A 21,709-nucleotide genomic window follows, 5' to 3' on the forward strand; every position below is an offset into this window, starting at 1 on the left:
CTCTTGTGTCTCCCTCCCACCCTCCCTATCCCACCCCTCTAGGTGGTCACAAAGCACTGAGGTGATCTCCCTGTGCTATGTGGCTGCTTCCCACTAGCTATTATACATTTGGTAGTATATATAAGTCCATGCCACTCTCTCACTTCATCCCAGGTTACCCTTCCCCCTCCCTGTGTCCTCAAGTCCATTCTCTGTGTCTACATCTTTATTTCTGTCCTGTCCTAGGTTCTTCAGAACCTTTTTTTTTTTTTTTAGATTCCATATATATGTGTTAGCATATAGTATTTGTTTTTCTCTTTCTGACTTACTTCACCCTGTATGACAGATTCTAGGTCCATCCACCTCACTACAAATAACTCAGTTTCATAAAACGTATTATTGATCTGCACTCTTTCAACCCCATAGAGTTTATTAATTCAAGATTGAGTATTTTTGAGAACACTAAATATATAAGAAAATATCAGATAGTATTAATTTGATTTAATTCATCTTTTGCTATTGTTTTATAGAACAAATCACTGAAACAGTTTCACCTAAAAAACCAGAAGAATCCTTTTATAATAACAGCTATAATCCCTTTAAAGAGGTACAGACTCCACAGTATTTGAACCCATTTGATGAGCCAGAAGCCTTTGTAACTCTAAAGGATTCTCCTCCCCAGTCTACAAAAAGAAAAAATATAAGACCGGTGGACATGAGCAAGTATCTCTATGCTGATAGTTCTAAAGCTGAAGAAGAGGAGTTGGATGAGTAAGTACACTTCATTTTGCTCTCATCATATTTTAACTGAAGAGATCTTTCTGTAATATACCTTTAGATGGGTAAAAAGAGGTCTGTCCCCATGTTAATATATAGTTTACATGTTAGTATCTATCTCATCCCCCATCCAAATTTTTACAGTCTTGACCCTCACTCTCCCACCCTCTTCCATATGATTACATGTGCACCCTAAACTAACAAATGAAGGAAACACGTTCCTGGAATCTCTGGTTAGAATTCCAGTTGTGTCTTCCCACAGCAACCATGTTATAAATGGTACTTAGGTGTTTTTAATCGATTACTGAAGGCATTACACCTCAGTTATGTTATGGGTCTATTGTGGGAACCAAATAATCGTTTATGATATTGATTTGATGAGAAGATTTATTCAAATGCCAAACAATGAGATCATGACATTTATAAATTCGGAATTATCTGCATTTGAGCATTTGAGTCATTATTCTTATCCAAATGAGAGGTTTATTGACCACAAGCTTAGTATATTAATAGTCAGTGTGATTCGGGTTTCTGTTTTACTCAAATCTAGATTGGGGATAGGAGGAAGGTATGTTCACATTGTATTCTGGAGTTGCACATTGCAACCCATGTAGCCGCAGACTGTGGCCCTAAGTATGTTTAAAAAGCAACAGTAAAACTTCCAGCCATGCTGGAGTAGCATAGACTAGATATAGCTTTTGTCTTACACAAGTAAAAAACTGAATAAAATGTATGAAACAACAGTTTTCAGACATTGGACACAAATAGCACAGGATCCCTGAGAGAAAAGAAACAAAGAATGTGAGCCCTACATTTGTCCAAGCTTTATTTATGGGAGAGAATTTCCAACCGCGATTCAGGGAGAGAGAACCCAAACACCCCAGAATCTCCCTGCATTGAGGAGACAGACTTTGGACTTTGGAGTTACTGAGTGGCTAGAACTTGTGGACAGAGTCTCAGAGAGGAACGGCCTACTCATAAAGAGTTTCAGAGAAAGTTTCTCTTGAGTCTTTAGCTGAGTACTGATCAGAGTACGCATATGAGGAAGTTATTGAGGACAAACAATTAGAACAATCCCTGGAGTTCACCCAGGATTAAGAATAGTTTGGGTTTCCACCAGCCAGAGAGGAAAGACTTCCTAACACATGGGACATCAAGTTGAGTCCTCAGAAGGGTATTGTGCCAGTAGTGGGGGAACAGCCCGAGACTAAAGGCTGTTCTGGGCCTTCCCAGCAAAGATTAAAAGCAGAGCTCAAAAGAACCAAAATGGTTGCACATAACTATCCCACACAAAGCCCCAAAATATTAAAAGGAATACCAAAAAATTAAGCATCCAAAACATAAAATTCACAGTGTCTGACAGCCAATCAGAAATTTATCGGGCATGTAAAGAAGCAGGAAGATCTGACTAATAATGAGGAGGAAACTCAGTCCTTAGATAGGAATGCAGAAATGGTACAGATGATGGAATTAATAGACAAGTGTGGTAATTTAACTATTATATAAATATACTCCAGATATTTAAGAAAGTCGAAGAAAGCATGAGCATGCAAGACAAAAAAAAAGTCCAAATTCAGTTTATAAAGATGAAATATACAGAATCTGATGAAAAATACACTGGATGGGATTAACGTTAGATACTGCAGAAGGAAGTATTAGTGACCCTAAAGACTTTGCAATAGAAACTCCAGATTAGAACATAAAGTGTGGGGGGGGCTTCCCTGGTGATGCAGTGGTTGGGAATCTGCCTGCCAATGCAGGGGACACGGATTTGAACCCTGATCTGGAAAGATCCCACGTGCCTCAGCGCAACTGAGCCTGTGTGCCACAGCTACTGAGCCTGCGCTCTAGAGCCCTCAAGCCACAACTACTGAGCTCACGCGCCTAGAGCCATGCTCGCAACAGGAGAAGCCACCGCAATGAGAAGGCCACGCACCACAACAAAGGATAGCCCCCGCTCGCCGCAACTAAAAGAAAGCCTGTGCGCAGCAACAAGGACCCAACAGCCAAAAATAAAATAAATAAATTTATTTAAAAAAAAAAAGACATAAAGGGGAGAAAAATGAACAGAGGATCAGTGGGACAACTTCAAGCAATCTAAAGTAAGTGTAACTGGAATTCCAAAAGGAAAGGAAAGAAGATGAGGGAACAGAAAAAATATTTGCGGAAATAATGGCTAAAAGTTTTAGCAATTAACAAAATATATAAACCTACAGGTCTAAGAAGCTGAATGAACCCCAAAATGAACCACAAGAATGATGAAGAAAACTACTGCCAGGCTTCTCAACAAAAACAATTCAAGTCAGAAGATAGTGGGGTGGTATATAAGTACTGAAAGAAAAAAACCTGTCAACACAAATTTTTATTTCCAGCCAAAAAAAAAAAAAAAGTCTAAGTAATGGACATTTCCAGACATGCACGAACTGAGATAATTCATGATTATCAGACTTGCTTTGCAAAAAATATTACAAAGAAGTCCTTCAGGCAGGAGAAAAATGACACTACTTGGAAATTTGGATCTGCACAAAGGAATGAAGAGCACAGGAAATGTCAAATAAATAGTATATATAAAATACATGTCTTAGTTTTAAAAATCTCTTTAAAAGATAATTGACTTTAAAGTTTAAATAATAATATATTCTGGGTTTGGGAACGGGGTAGAAGTAAAACATATGACAGTAGTCATACAAAGGCTGAGCGTGGGAAAATTGAAAAATACTATTTTAAGCTTCTTATACATGTTATTTGAGGATATACAATATTATCTTTTTTTCACAGATGACATAATTATTTATGTAGAAAATCATAAGGTATCTCTAAAAAGTCTACTAGAACTAAAAAGTAAATTTAGCAAGGTTACAGGATACAAGATCAGTATACAAATTCAGATGTATTTCTCAATGGTAACAATTAACTATCAGAAATAGAAAACTCTAAAATACCATATACAAAAGCATCCAAAAAACAAACAAACCAAAACTCAAGCATAAATTTGAACAAGGATGTGCAATGCAATACCTGTATGCTGAAAACAGCAAAAGGTTGCTGAAAGAAAACAGTGGAAAGAAATATTACGGCCATGGATTCAAATTGATCTGTAGATTCAGTGCTATCCCAATCAAAATTCTGGAGTATTTTTTTGGTAATAATTGATAAAGCTAATTCTAAAATGTATATAGAAATACAATGGACCTAGAATAGCCAAAACCATTTTGAAACAAAGTTTCGAAACAAAGTTTCAAAACAAAGAACAAAGTTGGAGGACTTATGCTCTCCAGTTCCAAGACTCATTAACCAAGACCTCATGGAATTGGCTTAAAATAAACATATAGTTAAATGAAAGAGAATATGAAAATCTAGAAGTAGATCCACACATATATTGCTAATTGATTTTTGACAAAAGTAGCACAGGAAGTCAGGCAAGGATAATCTTTACAACAAATGGTGCCAGAACAACTAAAGGTCTATATCCCCCCACCCCTCCAGAAAAGAACTACAGTCCTTACCTCATAACAAATGCAAAAGTTAGCTAAAAATAGATCATACACCTAAAACTGAAAACTAAAACCCTGGAACTTTTAGAAGGAAGCATAGGAGAAAAATCTTAGTGAACTTGGGGTAGACAAAAATTTCTTGAACAGAATGCAAAAAACACAGAGTCAAAGGAAAAAAATTATAATTTGGACTTCTTCAAAATTAAACCTTTTTCTCTTTAAAAGACACTTATGAAAATGAAAAGGCATGCCACAGTTTGGCTAAAATTCTTTGCAAAACACCTATCTGGCAAGACTTCTTTCTTTTTTTTTTTTTTTTTTGCGGTACGCGGGCCTCTCACTGTTGTGGCCTCTCCCGTTATGAAGCACAGGCTCCAGACACACAGGCTCAGCAGCCATGGCTCACGGGCCTAGCCGCTCCGCGGCATGTGGGATCTTCCCGGACTGGGGCACAAACCCACATCCCCTGCATCGGCAGGCGGACTCTCAACCACTGAGCCACCAGGGAAGCCCTCTGGCAAGACTTCTATCAAGAATATGTACAGAACTCTTAATAATGACAAACTATCTTTTTTAAAGAGGAAAAAGATTTGAACAGGCATTTCACAAAAGAAGATGTAAGAATGGCCGATGTGTAGACAAAAAGGTGCCCAACATCTTAGTCATCAAGGAAATGCAAATTAAAACCATATAAGATATCACTACACACCAACTTGAATTGCTAAAATTTAAGACTTACTACACCAAATACCGTCAGGGACATGGAGCCGCTGGTGCTCTCAGAACTCTCAAAGTTCTAAATGGTTCTAAATGGTGAACTATTTTAGAAAACAATTCGGTAGTTTCTTAAAATGTTAAACATATACCTGTCGACCTAGCCGTTCTAATTCTAGGTATTTACCCAAGAGAAATCAAAGTGTATTTCCACAAAAAGATTCGTGCATGAATATTTTTTTTTTTTTTTTTTTTTTTTTTAATTTATTTATTTTTGGCTGCATTGGGTCTTCGTTGCTGTGTGTGGGCTTTTTCTAGCTGTGGCGAGCTGGGGCCACTCCCCATTGCGGTGCGTGGGCCTCTAACTGCAGTGGCCTCTCCTGCCGCAGAGCACGGTCTCCAGGCGCGCTGGCCTCAATAGTTGTGGCGCACGGGCCTAGCTGCTCTGGGGCATGTGGGATCTTCCCGGACCAGGGACCGAACCCGTGTCCCCTGCATTGGCAGGCAGACTCCCATCCACTGCGCCACCAGGGAAGCCCCGTGCATGAATATTTTAACAGCTTTATTTATCATAATAGCAAGGTATGGGAATAACCCCAGTGTCCATCAATAGGAAAATAGATAAGCAAATTGTGGTATATACATACAGTAGAATACTACTCAGTAATAAAAAACAAACTATGGATACATATAACTGCATGGATTGATCTAAAAATTATTATGCTGAGTGAAAGGAGCCAGACCAAAAAAGAGCATATACTGTATGCTATCCTTTATCTAAAACTCTTGAAAATACAATCTGTTTCGAGAGAAGGCAGATGCATAGTTGCCTGAGATTGGAGGTGGAGGGAGATATGGATTAAAAGGGATACAAGGAAACTTTTGGAGAACTGGAAGTGTTTGTAGTCTTGATCGTACTGATGGTTTCACACTTGTATACATATGTAGAAAACTCATCAAGTTATACTTTTTAAATATGTGCCATTTACTGTATTATATGTACATAAAGCTGTTAAAAAAATGAAAGAAAGAAAACCACAACAATGTTTAAGTTTATTAACAGAAATACTGTGTCACATGAGTGATTCCCAGCCTGGAATTCTTGGGCTTTTAGGTCTGTTTGTTGAAAATAATTGATGTGTAACAGGGGAGATCTACAGAATATTTAACATTTTTAAAAGCTAAATAATAATTATATGTTTACTTGCAGTGAGGCTATATGGGCCTTTGCTTTCCTTGGAAATACTGAATTTTATCATATTAACATTATTTAGATCTTGGGGAAAATAGTTATTTCTTTCAAAATGCAGTGTAGTAGGAAAATCTTTCAAAATATGGAATGTATGGGTTGAGAGGGGAATAATAAAAAGGCTCCTTTGATGTATGAAAGTTGGGAACAGTTGCTTTGTGTGAAGGGAGAAATGTCCTCCCTCTCCTGTGCATTGATCAACTCCCATTTTGAGCAGTATTTTGTTTCTAGGTACTGCACTTTAAAAGGGGGATTGATGATTCAGAGCGTTAACAGTAGAGCAACAGAGTCATTAAAATGTCCAGAAACCACATCAAATGAGCAGTGATCGAGGGCATAGGTACTATTTGACTTAGAAAAGAGATGGTTTAAGGGAACTATAATAACCAAGTTCAAATATTTGAAAGACTTGTTTGAAAGAATGAGGTAGTTGACTTGGTTTCTGCTGCTCTGGAACTGCATTTTTCAACCTTTCCTCATTTTACAACACATGGCTAATTACTCTCACATGTGCTACATGCTTCCATGGGCATGGCTAGGTTTTGATAAAACCTAAAAATGTTCTAACCTCCTATAAGTATGCGAATTATATCATAATAATCATCTGATTCCAAACCCAGGTTGAGATCTCAATACTAATTAATAACTATACAGGGGTTGAAAAAGTTTGCTCTACTCTTGCTAAAGTTGTTATATTTGTTTTCTCTTTTTTTGAATTTTTTTTATTTTTATTTTTTATACAGCAGGTTCTTATTAGTCATCCATTTTATACACATCAGTGTATACATGTCAATCCCAATTGCCCAATTCATCACACCACCACCCCCACCACCCCCGCCACTTTCCCCCCTTGGAGCCCATACATCTGTTCTCTGTATGTGTCTCAATTTCTGCCCTGTAAACCGGTTCATCTGTACCATTTTTCTAGGTTCCACATATATGCGTTAATATACGATATTTGTTTTTCTCTTTCTGACTTCACTCTGTATGACAGTCTCTAGATCCATCCACGTATATTTGTTTTCTTTGAAATAGCTAATGTGTGATCAAAATAAAATTTCTCATGGGTGGTGTAGGTGCTGAGTAATAGCCACACACCTAGAGTATTTGAATGTAAATGCAAACTTTAAATACAAGCATTCAGTCATTCCAAAATGCATGAATATTACACAACATACACACACCCTCCTCTCTCCTGTTAACAAATTAAAGAGACATCCAGTGTTTGCTTAAACTTTTAAAATGCCTTAATAAAAACTAAAATCAGAATGACTAGGTGTTTCCTTTTGACCATTCTTTTTTCCACATGAAAGTGATAGCCTTTACAAAGTTTCCCATGAATAAAGAGCATTCTAAACTGCTCAATCATCTGAGGTTACCAGAGGTAGTCTATAAACATTCAGCTTTTTTGAAGGAGCACATCCATAAATTCTAAAGATTGCTCATCAGCTAATGTCCAGGAAGAACTCTGTGTTACTTACTTGGTATTTCTCATCTTTTTCTCCAAAAGTTTGTAGGTCCAACTTAAGTATCGGAAATCTTCCAGAATTTGTTCTTAACTTCAGTAATAAACTTATGACCTTTCATCAAGTGAAAAGCCTATATGACTCATCTTCCATTACCAAACTCTTCCTGGATCCTCTAACGTAAAACTCTCACAAATAAGTAGTGCTGTGTTCTTTGATGTTCTAAAACAACCTTCAGAAACTCAGCATTATCCATCAGCCCCGAGGAGAAAGTGTACACCCTTCAGGGCTTTTAGCACGTGTCCTTTACACTTAGCAACTGTATGGGTTGCTCAGTTTTCTCGTGTTTGGGGGTTAGTTCAGCCATTCTGGTTACGTAGCAAAAGTGAAAACTGAAGGGCAGTAATATTTTTCAAAACATTTATGAAGTGACTTTTGAGCTCCAGCGTGAAATCATTTCTAGTATGGTTGTGTGTCAGTTTCTCAAGGGAAATTGTCGTTGAAGTTTATTCAGGGAAGCTACACACTCATTTTAATACATTTGTATTGTTTTTTCAAATTGAGAGGAAAAGACTACAGATTTTGTTCCACCCTTGCTTCACTATGTTTGCGAGTACTGTTTCTAATCAACTTTAGTTTTTCTTTCTGTAATTCTTTTTCTTGGATTAATTATATTTTTAAACAATGAATAATGTCATTTAAAGTTATTCTGTCCAGTTTTCCACTTAACATAACTGATGAGTTTTTAGTTCACAGTGAGTTAATGATATAATTAATCTATTACTCAAGTGTACAGTATAAGAATAAAAATAATTCTTGTTTATTCAGAGTGATGTAAGAAGCCTTGAAACAGATTATTCAGATCATAGATGATAACAGAATGTGGAAATTATGCTAATTCCTTAAATAATTTTTTTCTTACTGTTTAAGTATTTTTTAATGTATTTATCAGAAATTATATAATTCTTGTCATTACAGAGAAGGGAGTACTGTTCATAATCACATATATGTACTATTCCTATTTACTCTTTTTAAAATAGCACTTTTTAAATTGAGATATATGTCACATAACATAAAATGCCACACTGTGAAGTGTACACTTCAGTGGTTTTTAGTTTGTTCACTGTGTCGTGCAACCATTATCACTCTCTAATTTCAGAACATTTTTGTCACCCCAAAAAGAAATCCCATATATATTAGTAGTTAGTTCCAATTAATCCTTTTCCCCATCTCCTGAAAACTACTAATTTACCTTCTCTCTATATGGATTTGACTGTTTTGGATATTTCATATACATGGAAGTATATCCGGTTCACTCTTAGAGAGTAGGAAATTAAGTTTTAGTTAGAAATCTCTGATCTAGATGGAGAATCATTTAAAGCCCTTGTAAGTAGAGGCTTCTTGTCCTTATTATGATTTAGTACCTAACCAGTGGTGCCTAGAACACTGTTGTCTCACAGGTGGCTTGCAGGCCTGCAGAGATACTGATTCCCCTAGTATTCTTGGCTGTCAGGCATGGTCTGGGGCAGCTGGAGTCCTTGGTACCTTCAATTTCCAGCAGTTTCCTATGTTCACTCTAGCATAGCATACAAATTTCATTTTTACTACATGTCATACTGTAAAATGGATTGAGAAACACAGCTCTAATTGTTTCAAGAAAATGTCCATTTTGTTATGTTTCTAGTATTTATTATGAGCCTCAGGAACCAACTTTGGAAATTAGTTTATCTGAGCTTTTCTACTTGAATTTACCTTCAATGTATAAAGGATAGCAATATTCAGGTGGTTAGAGGGAGGCAGAGAGACATGAAGAAAAAGGACGGTATCTAGATATCTTTGTTATACATGCTAGATAAGTTTTATAAAAGTTTCATGCAACTTAGTATTATAAATTCAATTATATAAAGCATACTGGAAAAATTGCCTGTATAAGGAATTCTGTCATTTTTTTCTCTGTTAGGCACAGATCCTTCTGTAATAGAAATATCTATCCTCTAACACTTCTAAGTTTTTTTTAAAAAACTAACCATACTTATATGACAAATTAATAATGAATATTGTAGCAGCTACCGTCTTACAAACTACTGTGGAAATTTGTTATAGAGAGGTGTAACCAGGAATAATTTTTTAAAATATCACCCAAATAGTTCACATGATTCAATTAATTCATTTAGCTTGTAGTGGGTTTGTTCAGTCCTGAAACATTTAACATCAGTTAAACAAGTAGTAAGTTTTGAGGGGGAGAGGGGAGATTTTTTTCTTTTCTGAGTTTTAGAGTTAAAAAAATTTTTTTTAGCCCATTTCTTTATTTTTACCTCCCTTTGAACTACTCTTAGAGTTTGAAAAATAACTCTGCAAGGCCTGAGCAGAGGTGAGAGAGATTCTGAGGCTATATATCCCAGCTCAATGGGAAGAAGTCACAAGACACTAACTGTTGAAATGAGTACAGAGTGAGAGTGACATCACAAGTATGGTATATTTCCCCTCTCTGGTCTAGATACACTTGGTCCCCTGAGTCTTGTGAGAGCTGACTGACTTTAGGCAGAGATGTAGATACTTCGTTATTGGTTCTAAATGAATCTGGTACTGTTACAGTTAAAAGAACATGCATAACTGAACACAGAAGGCTATCACCAGTACAGACTTTATATAACTAAGTGGAGTTCCCTTGGTATAATTATTGTGTTTGGGTGATCTGGTTCTTAGCTTTGCAGACTCAGAAATTCTCTTGTTACTATGCATAAAGATATTGAATTCTAGGGAACAGACTGGTGTTGGGGAAAAAAATGCAACAAACAAATAATAGCCAGAATAAAAGTTTATTACTGTGTAACAGGAAGAATAATCATCATAAACACCAGATACTTGTGTTTACGGATAAGTAACTAGAAAAGTATCTACTCATAAAGGGAGTTAACAAGGAAGATTTTCTGCCTGGGCTAGACTCAGGTAGAGAAAAAGGAAGACTTCCCTAAGAAGTTGTAAGCATAGGCCTACCTTCATGTGGATTTGACGCTATGCTGGCAGGATGATCTGGGAACCCCCAAGCCAAGAAAGTGAGAAACAAAGTGGCTTCTAAACTGCTTGGCAAATGCAAACATGAAACACTCTGAACAGAGGGACTCCCAGCAACTACACAAGATTTCCTCAGATCAAGTCCTAAACTCACAATCTAGAATTACAGAATACACAAGGAAATAGTTTACTAAGAGAAAGAGTCAGGAGACAAAAGAAACACAAGGATTGGGCTTCCCTGGTGGCGCAGTGGTTGAGAGTCCGCCTGCCGATGCAGGGGACACGGGTTCGTGCCCCGGTCTGGGAGGATCCCACATGCCGCGGAGCGGCTGGGCCCGTGAGCCATGGCCGCTGAGCCTGCGCGTCCGGAGCCTGTCCTCCGCAACGGGAGAGGCCACAACAGTGAGAGGCCCGCGTAACGCATAAAAAAAAAAAAAAAAAAGAAACACAAGGATTATAAATCCAAGGAATTCAAATGATAGATTTATCAGATAGAGACTATAAAGTAAATATGTATAAATGATTAATGACTCAGATCTTTTGTACCTAAGGTATTATACACACAGCCATATGAAGAAACATGCTTATGAAATTCAAAATTCATGGAGAATTGAACATTAAATTAGACACAGATGAAAAGTGAAGAAGTTGACTGGATTATAGATGTGAAGGAATTATCCAGAATGTAGTACAGGAGAAGTAAAAACTTGTAAAAATATGAAGGACAGAGGTAATTCAACATATATTTAATATGATTTTCTAGAGAAGAGAATAGAGAAAAGGCTATCAAAGATATAATGGCTGATAATTTTTCAGAACTAGTGAAACACATGAATCTCCAGACACAGGAGATTCAAGGACTCTGGAACAGGATAAACTTAAAAGAAATACACACTTAGACATGTTCTAGTAAGATTGCTCAAAACCAGAAATAAAGAGATCTTAATCTTAGTCAGCAACCAGAGACAAAAGATGACTTACAAAAGAGCAATATTAAACCAACAGGGGGCTAATATTTCAAAGTGCTGAGATGAGTTAACTAACAACTAGAATAAACTACCCAGCTAAACTATCATTTAAGTTTGAGGCTGAAATGAAGACATTTTCAATGCCTGGAAGAATTTGCTATTAAAGGAACCTCACTGGGGCTTCCCTGATGGCGCAGTGGTTGAGAGTCCGCCTGCTGATTCAGGGGACGTGGGTTCGTGCTCCGGTCCAGGAAGATCCCACATGCCACGGAGCGGCTGGGCCTGTGAGCCATGACCGCTGAGCCTGCACGTCTGGAGCCTGTGCTCCTCAACGGGAGAGGCCACAATAGTGAGAGGCCCGCGTACCACCAAAAAAAAAAAAAAAGAACCTCACTGAATGAACTTCTAAAAGATGGTCCCTAATGGGAAGGGAATTTAACACAGAGGAAGAGAAGAAATTCAAGAAAAAAAAAGTTTGGTGAGGGAGCATAAAAAAAAAAAAACAATGTTTTCTCATCTTATTTCCTCTTCTGTGGATGTGGAGAATATGTAGGATTTACTCTTATTACAAACATTTTCCCAAGGGTCTGTATATAGCAGAGTATGACTTTGTATTTTAAAGACTTAAAAATACTTTTTAAAAGGGAAAGTTTTATTGTTAATGATTAACAAAAGATTGAGAGTGCCTATTTCCAGATTATAAGTTATCATTGGTTTGGGTTTTTCCTTATCATTTTCAGTATGTTCTAGTTTTATAAATGAAAATATTATGGTATTTTAATTGGGAGTAAACTACTTTTATAAAGACATTTAACAATAATTCTTCTTTCATTTAGATCAAATCCTTTTTATGAACCTAAACCAACTCCTCCTCCAAATAATTTGGTAAGTCCAGTTCAAGAACTGGAAACTGAAAGGAGAGTAAAAAGAAAAGTCCCGGCCCCACCAGCCATCTCACCAAAGACAGGAGGAGTAAATGAAAACACAATTATGTCTGCAGGAAGAGATCTCTCCACTTCTCCTAAGGTAGGAGTTTAATCTTAGTAAAACATGTATTAGTGTTTGCTTGTTTTCCCCATGCAATTTAATTCAAATTAAGAAAAGTCATTATTAGCTATTTTTGATGATATAAAAGTAAAATATAAGTAAATCCATTATACTGCAACATTGTATATACGTTTGGGAGTCTATAATATGGTACAGTATGGATTGGTTTGTTTGGGTTAAGATTTGTTTTTAAAATGCTGTCTTGAAATCAGATGAAGAAAGGCGTTAGGATTGTAGCATTGGTGCTTTGAAGAAAGGATACTTTAAAACATCTAGGCATGAGAAACAGCTTACTCTAATACAGAGGAAGACGTAGAAATCATCTTTTGATAAACGTACTAGAAAGATTGAGGCTCAGTGCAGAGAAATACTTTGCCAAAGAATATCAGTATTGTCATTTTGGTTTATGTCAGATTGCAGTTTTGGCCTTATTGTCATTCTTTTTTAGAAATATTAATGGATAATAACTCCATGGAAAGGTGAAGCACAGTGTTGAAACAAAGTCTAAAGCTTTTAAATGGTTTGACTGCAAATAGTATATCTTTCATGTGTAAGCTAGAGATGTTGGATTTAGCAAGTTTTTTTAGGTAAATAACTCATGACCATACTCATGAGTGTTTTGTTGTTGGTGTTGTCACCATATAACATTATTTAATTCTCACAGGTAGCTGGGGGGAAGTGAGATGAACTTGACCTCAGAGGGATAAAGATCACGGGTTCCCCAGCCAGTAGACAGGATTGGAACTGGCATTTCCATTAATTATGTGCTATCTGGACCATATTCCACTTCAGGTGCCTGGGCTGCTGCTTTTCTCAAGGGCATCAAGTTTCAGTAGTTCCTCTTGGATTTTATAGTTCATTCTGTGGCTTTCATTAAATGACAGAGTTCTGAAATAGTTTATTTGTTTGCTTTTATTTTCGTTGTTTCAGAGGGAGAGTGAGTAAGTTCACTGAGGTCCTCACTCTGCCATTCTAGAAGTCAGTCTACAGGTGTGTTTTTATACCAGCTGTTTTTTAACTGTGTGAAACTTTAGGAGGAGCAATTAGGACTAAATTCTGCCTTGCTATTGTCTAGGGAAAGTGGAGGTGGGATCTATAAATGAAAGCAGCAGATAGTAGAAATATAAAGCAAAGGAGAGGGTCAATTCCTATACCCATGAGAGCAAAGATAAAGACAGTAACTGAGGCATTAGTCAAAATCAAGAAGCTATGTAGGAGCTTTATCCATTCTAACCATCAAGAATGCCTATACCTGTCCCTTGTTTCCCTGAATCTCTGCTCGGTTGCCTACTCCCTGCCCCATCCCCCTTCTGTAGTCCATTGGATTTTGAAGCTAATCATGAAATCCTAATCCCTTTATAGGGGAATGGAAAGGGACTTAACAGTACTTTATTATGTGCCAGGCAATGTTCTGTTACTTCATTTGATCAGAAGAGCCTGAGAAATACATAACCATTATCTCCTTTTTACATATGAGAAACTGAACTTTAGTTAAGTAACTTGCTCAAAGTGATAAAACTAGTATTGACAGTGCCAGGATTAAAATTGAGGTCTTTTGAGTCTAAAACCCATGTCTCGCATTGTGCTGTTCTATGTCTAGAGAGGTATTTCCAGTTCCAAGTTGGAACTCTAAATTCTGTTTTCCATAGAAACATGGTTACACACGGTGATTAAGTTCTGTTGTAGAAAAGTTATAACATAGCTATTTTTTATATGATTTTGAGGATAGTGTTCCATTGTAGACACATTGTGGAATAAATGATGTTTGTGGAGAAAGCTGAGCATTTTACCATCATGCTTCTCTTAGAAAATGCCTCATCATGTTCAGACACAGACAGTAGAAACACAGTCATATGCACAGTAATCTGCTGATCTGGAAGTTAGTTTGGATAACTCAACTATGTGAAACACAACTGTCAAAGATTACTTTAAAAAAGATTGCTGGGCTTCCCTGGTGGCGCAGTGGTTGAGAGTCCTTCTGCCGATGCAGGCAACGTGGGTTCGTTCCCTGGTCCGGGAAGATCGCACATGCCGCAGAGCGGCTGGGCCCGTGAGCCATGGCCGCTGGGCCTGCGCATCCAGAGCCTGTGCTCCGCAACGGGAGAGGCCACAACAGTGAGAGGCCGGCGTACCCAAAAAAAAAAAAAAAAAAAAGATTGCTGATATATTATTAAATGAAAAATCAAAGTGCATAACAGAGTATAGTATGATAGCTTCTGTATACATAAAGTTTTATTTAAAAGGCTTTATTCACACATATATGTAGACACACATACACACTCATATACCTTATGGAAGGAATCACAAGTAACTTAATAGAGGTTACATTTGAGGAGAAAGGTCTTGGTGTAATGGTGAGTATGCACAAGATTGAAGAAGCCATTTCTTTTCCTTTTTTACCTTTCTATGTTGTTTAAATTTTTTAACTTTATAAATATTTTTCTTTTCTTTTTGTTTGTTATACTCAGAGGTTACTGAGTAATGAGATCATGGATCTTTTTTGTTGTTGCCTTTTGTGCAAGATACCAGATGACATTTCCCCCAAAAAATTCATCCTTCAGAATAGAGGAAGTCACTCTTAGATTTGACCAGTGGTATTAGTTTGGGGGTGGCCTGGGGTTCCATCAGACACCTCAGTGTTGTGCACTGGAAACCAGGTATAGAGGCTTAGCAGCAGGTCACTAGGCCCACTGTTCCACTTCCATGGCACAAACCTTTTTATTTTTTATATTTATGTAAGATTTCATTTGGAAAAAAAAAAATGGACCATTGCCAAACCAAAAAAGTAAAAAGAAATTGGAAGCTACTAACTACACAATTATGTATGAGATAAGGAAGAAGGTTAGAATCAATTGTATACTGACAGTGATAAAAGATGATAAATGACAGCTGAGAAAGCACAGTGGTATGGGGCTTATTCATCATAGGAATAGACCTGTATATATATCCAAGTAGTCCTGAAGACTTTGCAGTATTAAAGCTTAGTAAAATAATTGACCATTTTGTCTACATGAGAGTCTTATTATGCTTTGTGTACAATATTCTGTTTAGGAAAGCAGGAAAGTGTCATAAAAATATTTCCATTAAAATTAGAGTTCTGATGCTTGAAAAGGTATGCTTCTTGGTCAGTTATTCTCCTTATTTGTAAACTGAAAAGGAGGCAATAGTTCAAATAAAGCTTTTGAAAAAAAAAAAAACAGACTCAAATTTTAGTTGAATCATAAAAGGATATTTACACCACAGTTGTTTTAGATAACAAAATGCCAAACTGCACTCAATGGCAATTGACTGCAGAGGCTATTCAGTGTCATAGAACAAGTGCTTAGCCAGATGATTAATTTCCCCCACCTGTCACCTGAAACTACTTATTTTTAAGAAAATTTATGAAGAAGAACCAAGACCAGGATTTAAACAAAGAGATAATTTTATTTACAATATTTACAGTATTGTAAATTAAATTCAAACTGCCCCCCTAAAGGCAATTAAAGACCTCTCACCTCACTGGTATAGATCGACATAAACTCCTCACTTTAGACCATTGATTTCTGCACTTGTAAAATGAGAAGACCATGAAACTTTTTAAGACAACTTAGGACAAAAGACCAATATTTAGGGAAGTAACCTGACATTCAGAGCACAAGCATGCAATAAAATAAAATGATAAATTAGGCTAATGGTGGCTGATCACCATTTACTGACTGTGAATATAAGTTAATAAGTATATAACTCTGAACTCCTAGATATGATTCATGCAATTTAGTATAAAGTGCAAGTCAGGTTATAAGAGCTTAGGAACATAAGTGAAATTGTTGCCAAATACATCTGCAAAGGTATATATTAAGCACTGTATACCTAATTCCATAAAAATCACAATATTAACAGCCAACTATCAATGACAATAAAGATTTCACAAGCATTACGCTTACGCTTATGATAACATGGAGAGGAGTCTCCCTGCACATTCAATGATGAAATGAGCCTGGTCACATGGAGAAGGGCTCACTCAAAGATCCTGATCAGTACAGTTCTAGTGATTGACCATGATACTTCTGTCCACTTACTCCATCTCTAAAAGTGGAAACCTCATTCATACCTCAAGACCCAGCTAAGTGACTCAAGCCCTCACTCATATTGTTACCTCTTTCTAGAAAACGCTGGTAGAGACCCAAGTTTTATACTTGGATGTTTTGGATGTACAGATTGCAGAAACTGTGAGAAGCCCAGGGTAAACCAAAGTCAGAGTTACACACAGTAGTCCCCTTGATTGATTCTACCAGCAATTTCAAACCACAAAGCAAACACCCTTTTCAGTTTTTATACATAAAGGCCTCCTTCTAGAACGTTCTTTACCTCCATTTCTGTCTGTGCAAAACTGTGCACAATGGTGCCTATGGGTCATTCATGCTGAAATACAATAAGCACACAGCCAAACTATTAATTTCCTCACATGTAAGTTGAAAATGCCTCACATCTTCCAAAGAAAATCATTAAAAGATGCAGTTCAAAATTTAATTGAATACAATAGTTTATAAAATAAAATGCTACACTACATTCAGTGATAGCTTGCAGAGGGTGAGATAAGGGTAAGCTTAACTTACCTGTAAAGTTTTTATTTACTGGAATACCTTACTTACCAGAATACCCTGTTCCTCAATAATACAGAATAAATAGGGCACAGCTGTATGTATCACCTGTTCTATTGGTTAGTATTCTTTTGGTTATGACTAATAGAAACAAGCCATTTTGTTGATTTTTTTTCTTAAGCAAAAAGGATAACTTATTATAAAAACACAAGGAACTTTTTGCAGAACTGTAGGTAGAAGACACAGCTGGTTCTTTCAGACCGCAAAGGGCTTTTAAGTCAGTTACTGCTACTATGCATTTGTCAGATTTGCCCCATTTGTGCACCAGGGCTGAGATTAGAGTTGAGGCAAGGCAGTGCCCAGAGCATAAGATTTAAGGAGGCATTCACTTTTAGGGTGGTGCAGATGCAGAGTCTCATTTGCAACCCCTGTGAAGAAGTGTCTCCTTAAATTTTGTGCCCCAGGAGCCTCTCTTGCCTTGCCCTAGTCAAGGCCCTACAGTGCACATGTCCAAATGTATTTTAGAATTGACATTGTAGGTGCCAAAAAAAAAGTTTCTCAATAACCTCACCAGTAATTCTGTGCTCTGAAAATGACCATACCTTTTCAGACAACATTGTGTTAATGTAGTAAACTGATTTTGAAGGGAATACTATTCCACTTTTGATAGCTTGGGTTTTTTGTTTGTGGTTTTTGTTTTTTGTTTTTGCATTCTACCATACTGTTTCTAGACTTCTTTCTGCTCAGTTGCAGAATTTGCCTCTTGATTTTTCTGACTGTATTCAGTGGAAGAGATAAAATGTTATATTTTGCTTAAAGAAACAAACCATGATTAGGGTGCTTGCCTTTTGAAACAAATTTTGTAGAGTAATTAAGTGTGATTTTGAAAGGTTGGTCTTTTATATCGCTATATTCCAGAGTAACTAAATAGGTGCCTGTTACAGTTTTCCAGTTGAGGATTGGAAAAAGAAGTGCCACCACATAGAAAAAGAACCTGAATAAGGTAAATAATTTGAGCACGTTAATGACTCAGTTTGGCTTGTTTGCTAAAAGCTTTATAAAGGCTAAGGAGTTAGCAATAAATGGTGAATTGAGTGTTATTGATGTATATTGTCAGGATCATTTTAGGGTACATTACTGATGATAAATGTGAATGAAGCACTGATTAGCTCATCCTTTACTGCATGAAGAGGAGGAATATATTTAGAGCACTTGAACAGATTCATACAAACTATGACAGAACCCTTCTCAGTTCCCAGTATTGGATAAATTTCACTCCATAATAATAACAAACAAAAAAAAAAAAAAAAAAGAAAGAAAAGACCCTCAACAGCGTGCACAGCAGGGTCAGGACTAGGGTGAGGCAAGAGAGGCAACTAGGGTGCATAATTTAAGGAGCCACTAACTCTCAGGGTAATCCAAGTGTAAACATGGCACTTGTTTAAACCCCAGAGTTAGTGTCTCCTTAAATTTTGGCAATAGATGCCTGATTCATAAGTGGACACTTACAATGTTATGTGTGAACCTGAAAATGAGTGCCTCCTTAAATTTTGTAAATAAATAAAATAAACTGGTCAAGAAAAGGGGACTGATCCTAGCATCAGAGCAAATGACCTTCTGTAAAACAAACTTAGCACAGAAACAAAACTTTTTTTAAAAAGAACTTCTACTCAGTATTTTTAGTGTGACTTGTTTGGACATTCTACTAATGAATTAAACAAGGGCAAGTACCAAAAATAATGATCTGAGACAAAAAATTAATCACGGGTGAATCTAGATTAATAATATATGGGTTTTTATTGTACTATATTTGCAACTTTTCTGTAGATTTGAAACTTTTCCCCCCAAAATAGTAAAAAGTAATCATTTGAGAATAGGAAAGATCTCTTGGATATGAAAAAACATAATTTTCTAATTTTAAACTTATAAACAACTGATAGTATATTGCAGAACATCAAATTAATGAGTTAGAAAACAAACTTGAAAATTCTCTTTAGAATTCAAGGTGAAAAGATGAAGAGGTTAAAATTCTGGGAGGAAAAATAAAGAATGGAGTCAGGAGATTCACTATATTTATAGTAGGGTTATAGAAATAAGAATAAAAAGAGGGAAATAATTTACCAAAGACAGAGAAAAGAATTTATATGAGCCAGAGAAAGATTTGAGTCTTAGATTAAAAGCACTCACAAGGGGCTTCCCTGGTGGCGCAGTGGTTGAGAGTCTGCCTGCCAATGCAGGGGACACGGGTTCGTGCCCCAGTCCGGGAGGATCCCATGTGCCGCGGAGCGGCTGAGCCTGTGCTCCGCAATGGGAGAGGCCGCAACAGTGAGAGACCCGCGTACCGCAAAAAAGCACTCACAAGTACCAGGCAAGATGAATGGAATGAGATCCAAACCTAGACATATTCCAATAGTACTTTTAAATTTCAAAGGCAGGTTACCTACAAAGGGAAGATGTTACTATCAGATGCTTTTATAACATTAAATGCTGGAGACAGTGGAGCATGTTTACATAATTAAAAAGAATAAATATCTGTAAAAGGTTTGAAACACATCAAATATATAAAAATTCATGATTTTGTAATGTTAATACCAAAATAGTTGACTTTTGAAGTTGCTATGACACCAACTCATTATTGTGTAAATTGATAAATAAAGGAAAAAGATCAAGTACTCATCTTGACTTTTCTCTATAAAATGTATTTCAAGATAATTAAATAGTTGGTGAGGGAAAGTTCTTCCCTATAGAACAATTCTAGCTATGAAATACAGATAGACTGATATCATTGGAAAACTCACCATTTCATAATCCCTAATGAAATAATGGATCTAGCAACAGTCAGCATGGCTGATAAAATCATTAGTGAAAAGGTTTTTTAATAGATGAACGGATCAGGCTGATACTTAACTGTAGTGATCTGCAGTGATCAATCTTTTTTTTTTTTTTTTTTTTTGCGGTACGCAGGCCTCTCACTGTTGCGGCCTCTCCCGTTGTGGGGCACAGGCTCCGGATGCGCAGGCCCAGCGGTCGTGGCTCATGGGCCCAGCCGTTCCGCGGCATGTGGGATCCTCCCAGACTGGGGCATGAACCCGTGTTCCCTGCATCGGCAGGTGGACTCTCAACAACTGCGCCACCAGGGAAGCCCCTGTAGTGATCAATCTTAATGTAATTAAGAGTAAGACAGTCAGGCATTTTGTGCTTCCTGATACATTGCAATAGCAAGTATATAGGACTACCATAAGTATACTTGCCAAAGAATTAAACTGAGATCTAGTCAAGCCACTGGTTATAATAACTACCAGATTACAAGAAATACTGAGTGGTAGAGGAGCATGTTAAATGACACCATGAAGATGAAATCAACCAAAATGGAATGTGGGAAATTCCTTAGTAACTTTTGAACTTGCATCCACTTAATTGCATATTCTCAAAACAGACAGAACTAACTTTGAAAGAACACAGAAAGAAACAAGTAGTCCATATCATAGTGAGAAATTATAGCACATCTCTCTCTATAATTGATGGAATGGGCCAACTAAAAAATATCAGTAAGATTTAAAGACTCAACAATTTTGACCTCATAAAATACACCATAGAATTCGTTTCTTTACAGAGACTGACTATATTTTAGGCTCTAAAGTAAATTTTCAACAAACTTAAGAGGGTTGGAATTATGTTTTCTGCCCAAAGTGCAATTAATGTAGAAGTTGATAAAAAAAAAAACAATAGCTAGAACAAACCCATATATTTGAAAATTAATATATATACTTTCAAATAAACTATAGGTCAGAGAAGAAATCATAACAAGATAAACTATAAATCCAATGAGAATTTTTGGTTTTACTACTTGATGTGTTGAGGAGGAAGGTATTTATAATCAAACTGAACTCCTTTAGTCATTTCTATGATGGTTTTATGTTTACTTAAACTTCTTGCTTGGCACTGTTTTTTAATACAAGTCCTAATTTGCAAGGCTTGAAGAACAAGCCTGACATGCTTGAACTTGGAGAAGCCTCAAAAACAATCACAGTACAATTGAGTTAATGGAGCAACTAGATATCATAAAATAGCGTAATATTTCTTTTACTGTCTGTTTCCATGGCATTCAAGCAAGAGTTTAGGACATATTTTCAATGGTAGTAGATATTCTTTAACCAGCTTATGTACAGGAGGCCAAACTACTGTGGGATATGTAAACTCTTTAATACCTGGATTAACAGTTGTAATCTAAGGATTAATATATACACTATATATTGTCTTCATTAGTGCCATTTTCATTAAGGGTGTGTGAGCATATTCTTTGCAAACCTGCGTGTAGTTAGATCATTACATTAGGTCTTAAGTATGTAACCCAGGAATCTTTTGTATCCTTTAAAAAAAAAAAATTCTAATATCGCTCAACATAGTGCTGCAGAAA

General features: G+C 36.6%; 1 protein-coding gene across 8 annotated transcripts in view; it reads left to right on the top strand.

Moving 5' to 3' along the window:
• EHBP1 (EH domain binding protein 1) overlaps positions 1-21,709 on the top strand; it is a 357,667-nt gene that overhangs the window by 169,511 nt on the left and 166,447 nt on the right. For all 8 annotated transcript variants that reach the window (XM_032652681.1, XM_032652683.1, XM_032652678.1 and 5 more), the window contains exons 9-10: positions 510-750; positions 12,499-12,688. In XM_032652681.1, the coding sequence (XP_032508572.1) occupies positions 510-750; positions 12,499-12,688 (431 nt within the window). The remainder of the gene's footprint in view (positions 1-509; positions 751-12,498; positions 12,689-21,709) is intronic.

This window comes from Phocoena sinus, chromosome 13 (genome assembly GCF_008692025.1).
Source record: "Phocoena sinus isolate mPhoSin1 chromosome 13, mPhoSin1.pri, whole genome shotgun sequence".
Lineage (NCBI taxonomy): Eukaryota > Metazoa > Chordata > Mammalia > Artiodactyla > Phocoenidae > Phocoena > Phocoena sinus.